The sequence below is a fragment of the Tetrahymena thermophila genome, assembly GCF_000189635.1.
Source record: "Tetrahymena thermophila SB210 genomic scaffold scf_8254654, whole genome shotgun sequence".
Taxonomy (NCBI): Eukaryota; Ciliophora; class Oligohymenophorea; order Hymenostomatida; family Tetrahymenidae; genus Tetrahymena; species Tetrahymena thermophila.
The window spans coordinates 255,541-265,992 of NW_002476422.1; the positions used below are offsets into that span (position 1 = coordinate 255,541).

Below are 10,452 nucleotides of genomic sequence, written 5' to 3' on the forward strand. Positions count from 1 at the left end.
AGCCTCATATTTTTTGACCCCAACCTATATTCTATTATTAATTCTTTTTGAATTAAAATATTAATTTATCTCAAATAATACTGTTTAGTTTTTAGGAATTAAATTGGATACTGTATATGACAAAAAGACATTTTCAGTCTTTTTAAAGGATGATAGTTAATAATTATGGAAAATTATAAATCATCAGTTTCAAATATTATCTCAATTAATTAAAACAGCCATACTTGAAAATGAAAAAATATTAAGTAAGGATGAGCTTATTTTAGCTAAATTAAGAATCTAAATTAGCTCAAAGCATCTTAATAAATGAATTAGTATTTTTAAATAAAATTATTAAATAAATTTAAAATGAAATTAAAAATAATAAAAATCTAAATAGAAAATGATTAGAATGATTGATTTATAATTTTTTGATACATTTATTCGTAATTTATTCTCTCTCTTTTATTTTAAAATATCAAATATAGATTTATTATATTTTTTACTTATATGATAAAATTAATTTTCAAAATAAAATTTAATCTATTTATTTCTTTTTCAATTTTTTTTGAATTTAAAAATTATTTAATCTAATAATTAGAGCTTTTTATTTTCACATCTCTCAAATGTAAAAAATAAATATCTGAGTTTTGCAATAATAAATAAGTAAAATACAGAGTAAATAATGAGTAGTAATTTTTTTAATTTTTTATGAAAATTCTTAATAGCATGTACAATTATGATTATCTCTTTTTCAAAATTTATTTTTAAAGCCAATAGTAATTTTTTTAATAAAAATATTTGTAATCTTGCTCAGAAAAATGAAAAAGAATGAATAATTCATTTATTTTATACTTTTAGATATTAATTATTTATTTATTTATTTCTTTTTTTTATATAATTAAATAGAGGATATTTAAATAATTAACCCAAATATATTATTTAAAAAATCACATAGAATTAATTTAAAATGTATTTAAATAATACTCAAACTATTAATTTGATAATAAAGTTAGTATAAATTTTAGATATTGAAATTTGTAATTTATTTATCTATTTGTCATATGTTCTTTTTTATTTTTAAAATTGATTATTATCAAGAATTATTTCTTTCTTAGGTATTTTCTGTTTATTTATGACTTTCGTTTTCACTATCATCTTCCTCTTCTTCTCTATTTTCAAGAAGTTCTTTTTATAATTCTGCATTTTCTTCTTCTAATCTTTTAGAAATAATTATTGCCATTTTATTAATATCTACTCTAAAAGCCTATATTATCATAGCCAGCAAAAAGACACCTGTGGCTATTACTTGTCCTATCCAAATTCCATCTAGCTTGAGATCTGCAGGATATGCCAAGCTGTAGCTTGACGAAATACCAATAACACCTGAAGAAGTTAGATAAACAAAACTACAGAATTTTTCTTATGCTATAGCTCTCATATAAGCTCCCATAAGAGAAGTGAATGATTGTATCAGAAAAACTGCGATAAACCAGTAATAAACTGATTCAATTGCATCGATTGTACTGCTTGAATCAGTAAAAAATTCTGCTATCTACTTTTTCAGCAGAGCGAGAGGAATAATAACAACAGCTAAATGTCCAAAAATGATGTAAACTGTGTAAATGGTATATTTTTTAGCGTTTGCCACATTCTTTTTACCCATTTCATTTCCTATAAAAGTACAAGATGCTGTAGAATATCCAACCAAGAATTAATAACAAAACATGCTAATTTAAGCAATAATAATATGAGCAGAATATTAAGCCTCAGATAAATTGGAAGCAATAATAGATGTAACTTCTTAAATAATCCATTCCAAACCAACAATTGCACCAATAGGAATAACGACTTTTAAATATCCCAAAAAATCATTAAAAACTTCGAGAGTTGGCTTAACAAAGCACCTCCTAACTTTTTTCTTGTAAATCACAACTAAAACTTGCATTACGACTGTTTATATCTCCCATAAGCAAAAAACGATTGCTGCTCCTTTAATTTTTAAATCTAAAACCTTGATAAAGATATAGCAATAGATTAAATGAGTAGCTAGATTAATTGCAGATACATAGACTTGTATTCTATATTCATTAACTGCATTAAGCGTGGCTTTAATAACGTAGTAAAAAATGACAATGAACAAGCCAGGAATGATTAATTGGCAATACTCTGCTGCAATACTACATACATCTTTATTTGAATTCCACAATCCTAAAATACTTTCTGAAAAAATCATGGCAAACAAGATAACTACAAAGACAATAAAGGAAAGCAAAACAGCTTTGTTGAATAACTATCCAACTTACTTATATTTGTGAGCGCCGTGCGCATGAGAAGCCATTGTTTCTAAACCACTGCCTAATCCATAAAGTAATCCTTGACCAATACAATTTGACCAAACTAAACCTAAACCAAAACCATTAACTATATTTTCAGAGCTATTTGATGAAATAAAATATAATGTTGCTGTATATGGCATCCAATCAATAACAAAACTCAATGCCATTTCGAAGCAAGATTAGAAAAGCCATTTAAAATTAGCTTATTCATGTTATTATTCTTAAGCTACAACTTAATCGTTGCTATTTTCTCTTCTTTGTTAATTCATTGTTTCATCTGAAAGAGCAAGTGATTATTCATATCCACTTTAAATGTTTTAACGTTTATTAATTCCTTCAGCATTTTCTAAATTCTCCTAATTATTGTGAACAATCAAAGATGATTCATAATCCTTAGATGAAATTGAATTGGTTTATACTTTCTCCATTTAATAAAATCCAAATCCCTTATTATTCTATCTAATATTTAATTAAAAAACTAATTGTAATGTTCCTTATGACCTAAATTATATTCGATAAAATCCAATAAGTAATTAGCCTTAATTTCATTTGATTTGTATTTTTATAGTTTTTTGAATAGTAAAAGAATAAATTTAATAATCTTAAAATTGACGCATTTATTATATTACATATTAAATGTAAGCAAGTATATTATTAAATTTATGTCTTAAAGTGAAAATACTTGCTAATAAAATTGTTATTTCCTATTTATTTTTTATTGAATGACATTTATCAATCAATATTTATTACCTTCAAAAATTTAGAAATTACAATAATGAACTTTGCTTTTTTGAATAGTAAAAGAATAAATTTAATAATCTTAAATTTGACTCATTTTATTATATTACATATTAAATATAAGCAAGGATATTTTATGTCCTAAAGAGAAATTATTTGCTAATAAAAATCTGATCCTATTTCTTTTATTGAATCTATCAATAATGTATATAACCTTAAATAATTTGCGAATTTTTAATAAGAACCTAAAACCTTTTAAAAATAACTTTTTTTCTCTTAGTTTTTTATTCTAATTGATTGAGTTTACTTAAAAATTTTATCATATTTTTAAAAATACAACTATTTTTTAGTTTAATTTTGTTAAAAATAATAAAATTGATTTTTAAATTAAAAAAATAAAATACTTCTCATTTAAGATGGATGGAAAATAATTTTTTTTGATAATACCTATCTTATATTATAGGTATCTTTTTTTAGAAAATAATATAATTTTAGATTAAAGAATATAATTTTTACTTTTTAAAATATTTTAAAATCTATTATTGAATTATCAAATTAATTCTTATATCAACAGCTCATAAATAATTTAAAATAGCAATTAATTAATTTTTAAAAAATGGATAATCCTTTAATCTAAAAATCATGAAATTATTTATGAAGAACTTAAATTTTGATTCTTTTAACTAATAACTAACCTAAACATAAACAATTTTCAATAACTTTTATTCTTATTTATTTATATTTATTTATTTTAAGCTGAGTTGAGTTTGAGTTTAAATATTCATTAAATAACAAATTTAATAAATTGATTTAGATATAAAAATTAGAATAGGGTTTATTAAAAATGATTTTTAATGAAATAAAGAAAGTAATAGCTTATTATTTAATTATATTTAAATAAACTTTTATAAATTAAAGTTTTTGTCTTCAAATTTAAGCAATCATGAATGCCTAACATTAAATTTTGAGTAATTTAATTAATTTTTAAAGAAATCCTTTTATTATTTTATGATAAGAATTTGCATTCATATAAATATTATTAATCTTTTGTTAAAAATAAACTTAAAGATTTAAAAATTTTGAAGATACAGAATCTCAATAAATAAGTACTGCACTTTCTTTGTGTACAAATCTGAAACGAATAATTCTAAATCTATAGTAGAAAAAATTTATTTCAAGATTCATAATTTAGCTTAAATAAAACAAATAATAATAAATAAAAGACATTCTAGAATTACTGAGCAAAGAACGAATGACTTAATTAGTGGATTAATTAAATGTAGAAATATTACAGAATTTTAAATTAATCTGAGGTAATTTCTATGATTTAAATTATCTTTAGAATTTTTAATTTCAATATATTTAAGTTTTTTAGTTATGATTTTAGAAAACAAATATCAAGCACAATCATCAATCTAAAATATATTTTTAAAAATAGCTCAGACAAGAATTTAAAAATTCAAACTGTAATAAACTTACTGAATTAATTAAGTTTTACTAATTAAATCACGATCCTCAAATTAAATTTAGTGTAATTTTTTCATTAGTTGAGAATGTTTTTTAATATTAAAAACCAATTAATCATTCAAAGGATAATTATTTTAAACATTTATTTGAATGTATAAATAAAGCGATAATAATATTTGTGATTCTGAAATTTACAATATAGGCGAATCTTTAAGCTAATTAACTTTTTTAACATCTCTGCAGCTAAAACTAGAGTAAATATTATTTATTTATTTATTTATTTTTATTTATTTATTTAGTATTTTGTATTATAATCCTTTAAAGTTGCAATAATCTTGGAGATAAAGTTTATGATTGCTTGCAATTTAGAGATACAGTTTTGACATAGATGGTTTAATTAGATCTTTGCTTTTCGTAAATTAAATTATTTATATACCTGTTTCAAACATATAAAACAATATTGTTAAAGTTTTTGTAAAATTGGAGTAGTAGGAGCAATAGAGCTAAGCAATAAACTAGCTTTATTTAAAAATTTAGAATAATTAAATCTAAATTTGAGGTAATAATAATAATAATTAATTTTCTAATTTTACTTTATATTTTTCTTTATAAAAATAATTATTATTAGTACAATATTTAAAAATAATTTGCTGATTTTTTAACATGAATTATTTCAAAAATTTACTGTAGATATTTTTTAATTAAGGCTATGAATTTCCAAAATTTTTATTGAGTTATAGATCTTAATAATAAAAACCTACTCTATTTTAGTTTAGGGAGGTCTTAATTAAATAGCATCCATCTATTATATAATTTTTATAAATTAAATTAACTTTTTTAATTAAGACAAAATTAGATAGAATCAAGAGGATTATGCTAACTTTCTGAAACACTTAAAATATTAAGTTTATTAAAATATTTAAATCTCTTTCTAACGTATACACTTTCAAATTTATTTAAGTTTATTTTATGTTTAAATTAGCTTTATGAATTACAATTTTAAGTAGTTATTATAAATTATTAGCTTTAATTCAATTTCTGATGAAGGCCTCTTTTGCCTATCTCTAAGTTTAGAAAGCTTAAATTATTTAAAAGCTCTGGAATTATTTGTAGAGTACTTTTTGAAAAATTTAAAAAATTTGATTGATTAAAATATTTAATATTACATAAAAGAGACAATAAATTAACTACAGAAAGCTATTTAAAACTATTTTGTTCTTTGAAAAAATGTTAGAGTTTAGTAAAATTAGAGCTTGATATAAGGTAAATAAATAATTTAAATTATTTTAATAGATTTAATTTTTGTTAATTTTATAATTAAGTTAGTTTAATTAAAGCATGCAATTCCTTTCTTTTAAATAATAAATATATATTTTATATAGTTCAATAGAGATTGCAAAATTATAAGATTTTGGAGATTATATAGCTTTTTTAACTGGTATATAACAATTTAATCTGTATTTATCGTAAGCATCATACTTTAAATATTATTTATAAAAATGTATCATTAAACAAACAAATATATTCAAATATAGGGAATCTTCAATAAATGATGAAGTATTATCTGATTTAAGTAAAGGACTATCTTAATGCATTAGTTTACAAAAACTGCTATTATATTTATCGTAAAATTATCATTCATTCAATTTCAATAATATTTTATCCTAATTTTTAGAGAGAATACAATAAGTTCACTAGGAATTCATGAGTTGACTTTTGCTTTATAAAAATTACCTCATCTTTACGATTTATCTCTTTTTTTAGAGTAGAAATTTTAATTTTTCTTTTATTTATTAATTGAATAATATAACTTTTTGTAATAAAGAAAAAATTTAATAGAAGAAGAAGGTGCAAAAAGTTTAGGAAAGGGGCTTATGTAATTCAAAAAGCTTAAAGTCTTAGAAATTTGGATAGAGTATTAAAGCATTTAATTTAATTTTTATAAATATTGTAATAGTTTGTTAAATTTTATTGCAGAGGCAAACTATGATAAATTAAAAAAAAATAAGGAATAGAATTTATAATTTTTATTTTTATTAGGTCTAATAAAATTAATTATGAAGGTATGACCTCATTAATTGACTCAACACTATAATGCAAAGATATTAATATTCTTAATTTGTATCTGAAGTAAATTAAATTAGTAAAATTTAATATTAAATAAATTTTTATAGTCATTATTAGTTAAATTAAGGCATTGCTGGCTATTAAAGAAAGGCTTTGAAATCTAAAAAATTAGTTTAATTCATTATTGAAGTTATGTGAATATAGATTCCGCTCTTAAAAAAATTTAATATTAAAATTTTATAACAAAAATTAATGTTTAATTTATGTATTATTTCACAAATTAAAGTAAAATTCATTTATCATTTAAATCTTACTTAATTCTCAAATTATTAAATTTTTTAACTTATTATGAATGAACTATCTTTCTTCTGCAAATAATTGTAAATCAATTATTGTAAAAACTTTTTGTAAAAAATAGAGTGTAACATTAATTAGTTTTACTTTAATTACTTTTATTAATCCCTAGATTTAAAAAAAATAATTTTGAGATTTACATCCATATTGAGTGAAAAATATTTTTTAAAAGAGAACAAATAATTAATTAGAGTAAAATTTATTAAATATTAATAAAAATACAAATAATAATATCCTATAATTAATTTATTGAGAGTTTTAAAGATCATATAAATTGATATTCAATTTAAAATAACTTCACCTCAATTTGTTAAAATAATAAAGAATGTATAAAAAAAACATATTTATTAAAATATATAATCAAATGTTTTTTCTTACCAACATTTTTGGAAAAACAAGTTTATATATCAAGGAAAAATTGCATTATTTATAAATAAAAAATTATATTTTTGAAATAATTTGATACTAAAATTAATAGGTAAAAATGTAAATATTTGAATTACTAAAATAAATATTTTTTACATAATTTAAAACTAATATTTTTTATCAATTTTATTTTTCTTTTAAACTTTGTTACTCCTTGAATGATTCAATAATGATAGATTCTATTTAATTTATTTCATTTTCTTCTTGACTTTATTCGATATTCATAACTATTGAGCTTTTCGGACTTTCATTAATGCTATTTGACTAAAAAGTAGCAACTCTTTATTCTATAGACTTGTGCAATAAAATTTAATCTAAAGCTTATGCTTCAGGACGACGAATATCAAATTTATCATTCTTAAAATAAATTTTGCATTACTATAAAATGGGATATCTCTCAAAGAAGTCTCTGATCAAAAATGGTTTAATTTTTAAAATATAAAATTAACGAAATTTTAAAGAATAACTTTTGTTAACTGCACTTTGGTCAATTGGTTTCTTAGTCAACAAGTATTCTTTCATTTGTTTTTTAAAAATATCTTTCTATGATTATTAATTTATTTCAATCTCTTTTTACTAAACATTATTTTATCCCTTCTCACAATCTGATTCTTCATCATGCTAAGCTTTACTATCCTACCGATTTTCTTATGTTTTTATTGGTTAATTATTCATAAAAAGTGAATTTGAATTCCTAAATGGATCAGGTGTGACAAGGCAGCAGTCAACTATTTTGGGTGTTATAAGTCCAAACAAAAAAGTAGTTAAAACAATGATAGCTACAATTGTAGATTGCAAAACCAAATAAAAATCATCTTAAGTATTGTATGTATCTAATCTTTGAACCAGGATATATCCTAATACTCCTCTGCTCATGCCTGTGAGGGCAAGCACAATCTGATCTCTAAAGCTCACATCGTATCTTTTACCAAAGCATCTCAAAATTAGATCAGTTATTAAACTTGTCATAAATACACTTAAAATACGGGAAGTTAAAAGAAAAACTAAAACAAATCCTATAAAAGAAAAGCTCCAAGCATAATCATATGTATTAAATGTCGTAAAGCCAATGTAAGCAAATAAGCAATTTTCTGCTCCACTAGATATAATATGAAAAGTATAATTACAGCAAATCATTCCTTTCTCAGATAAATTATAAAAAGCAAAGTGTCCACAAACAATACCACAAAACAATAGAGAAACCACACCAGATAAATGCATAGATTCTATTAATGAGTAACTGCAAAAAGAGCAAAAAAATATTATTAGAGCTTCATGTATTACTGTTTTCTAAATAAACGTCAAGTACTTCAAAATCAGACTGCATAAAACGCCAAAGCTAATTCCTTTTAAAATAAAAAGTTAATTTCAATTTAAAAAATATAATAAATTAATTATTTTTTAAAATAAAACTCATAGCAAAATTTGAAACTGTAATTAAAATATATTTTGTTAAAATTATAAAGTGAAACCAATAAAAATGTCTTTTTCATATTTCTTTAAATAACTCAAAATATACTTTGAAATGAATAATAAAAATATCAAATAATGAATAAAATAAATCTAAATTTTTGTATAAGTTAGATTTTAAACTTTGCTTTTGTATTGATTGATATACATTTCATCAGTAAGATTGCTTTTTTGTTTTTGTTTTGCTATTTTGTTTATCAAACATTGAAACCTACAAAAAAAAATAAAAAGTATCATTTTGAGTTGTTATCTTTTCAACACATGTGGTCAAACTTTCAGTATAAATGTATTATTTTAATTTTAAGTTTTTCTTTAAGCCATCAAAAAAATAAATAAATCAAGTGGAAATTTTGATAAAACTCTTATTCTGTTTCAAATTTATGTAACCAAAAAAAAATAAATTGTATTTATTAATATTTTTTATAGTTTTTGTTGCATTTAGTGTTGATATCTTTTCACTTGCTGATCAAACTTTAATTAATATTTTTGATCAAATTATCAGCAAATTAAGTGATGTAATTTAAATTTTTAGATATTTTTAAGATTATTCCAAGTTAAGTTGATTACTCAAAATTTATAGCCTTTTTTCAATTTTAATTATTATTAAATGGCTTTATAGAGCAAGTATCAAAATCATTATAAATGTAAATGACAAATAATAAGAAAAATAAAAATGATTGATTACCTACAGAAAGACTAATGACAAGACTTTTTATGAAATTCAAAAGAATATTTGGAAGTATATTCCATTGTATTGTTTTTTCTTCATCTACTAATTATTCAAAGCTATCAAACAAAAGTAGAGCTGTGGCGTCATTTACAATACCTTCGCCAAATATTATGTGGAAAATCCTAGGGAAACTATGATGATCTACCATAGTACTAGCCATAAAGCTATCTTTGGAACTAAAGGCTGATGCAAAAAGCAGAATTTCTTTAGGGGCAAACTAAATTGGATAAGATAAGCTATTATAATCATCTTAATCTGGATCCTAATCTTAATTCTAATCATTATTCTTACTACTTGGTATTTAAATGTAAACCAATTCCTACTCAGTAACTATTTGAATAAGAATAGCTGTAGTTGCCATTGTGATAATTGTCCCTAATAACCCGTATAAGATGATTGGCATCATATTCTTAAAAAAATATCTCTTTTTTAAAGAAAATCCTTCAGCAAAAACAATAATTGGTAGGAATCCGTATAAAAACACTTATTTATTAAGTTTTAAAGAGTAGTCAAAACAAAATTTGCAGATTGCTGATAGAATCATTCCAAGTAGAATAGCAACACCTGATTCATGTAACATACGAATCTTTTTATGGGCAAAATAACTTCCAACTGCAGACTAAATAACAAGTATTGCTGACATTAGTAGCAAAGCTACGCCTAACATATCAATCATTTTCTCAATTATTTAGTGGTTTTTAATTAATTGTGTTTTATTTTAATTGATATTTATTTGTTTTTTAAGCTCTATTCAAATTTATTATATCAAAAAAGAATATAATTTATGTTGTATTAAATTTAGCTATTTATGCAAACAATCTACTCAAAATAAAAAATGATAATTATTTTCTATCAAATACAATATTAAAAAGTAAAAATATT

The 10,452-nt window shown here is 21.4% G+C and overlaps 3 protein-coding genes across 3 annotated transcripts; 1 reads left to right on the forward strand and 2 right to left on the reverse strand. All coding sequences in view use genetic code 6, as the record gives it.

The window, feature by feature from the left end:
• Nucleotides 1-1,075: 1,075 nt before the first annotated feature.
• On the reverse strand, nt 1,076-2,746 carry TTHERM_00515250 (MATE efflux family protein; the record flags this gene model as incomplete). The annotated part of the gene is made up of 1 exon (XM_001015235.1): nt 1,076-2,746. The coding sequence occupies one exon, from the start codon at nt 2,744-2,746 to the stop codon at nt 1,076-1,078; it is 1,671 nt and encodes a 556-aa protein (XP_001015235.1).
• A 1,154-nt stretch (nt 2,747-3,900) lies between these two features.
• Nucleotides 3,901-6,788, forward strand: TTHERM_00515260 (kinase domain protein, putative; the record flags this gene model as incomplete). The annotated part of the gene is made up of 17 exons (XM_001015236.2): nt 3,901-3,924; nt 3,975-4,024; nt 4,125-4,214; nt 4,280-4,369; nt 4,495-4,587; nt 4,688-4,777; nt 4,848-4,937; nt 4,993-5,082; nt 5,370-5,459; nt 5,548-5,637; nt 5,697-5,786; nt 5,906-5,989; nt 6,059-6,148; nt 6,199-6,288; nt 6,349-6,438; nt 6,564-6,653; nt 6,698-6,788. 17 exons carry the CDS (start codon nt 3,901-3,903, stop codon nt 6,786-6,788), a joined length of 1,422 nt encoding a protein of 473 aa, XP_001015236.2.
• Nucleotides 6,789-7,490: 702 nt separating this feature from the next.
• On the reverse strand, nt 7,491-10,246 carry TTHERM_00515271 (transporter, monovalent cation:proton antiporter-2 (CPA2) family protein; the record flags this gene model as incomplete). Its single annotated transcript, XM_001470726.2, has 2 exons — nt 7,491-8,716; nt 9,526-10,246. 2 exons carry the CDS (start codon nt 10,244-10,246, stop codon nt 7,491-7,493), a joined length of 1,947 nt encoding a protein of 648 aa, XP_001470776.2.
• Between the last annotated feature and the right edge of the window lie 206 nt (nt 10,247-10,452).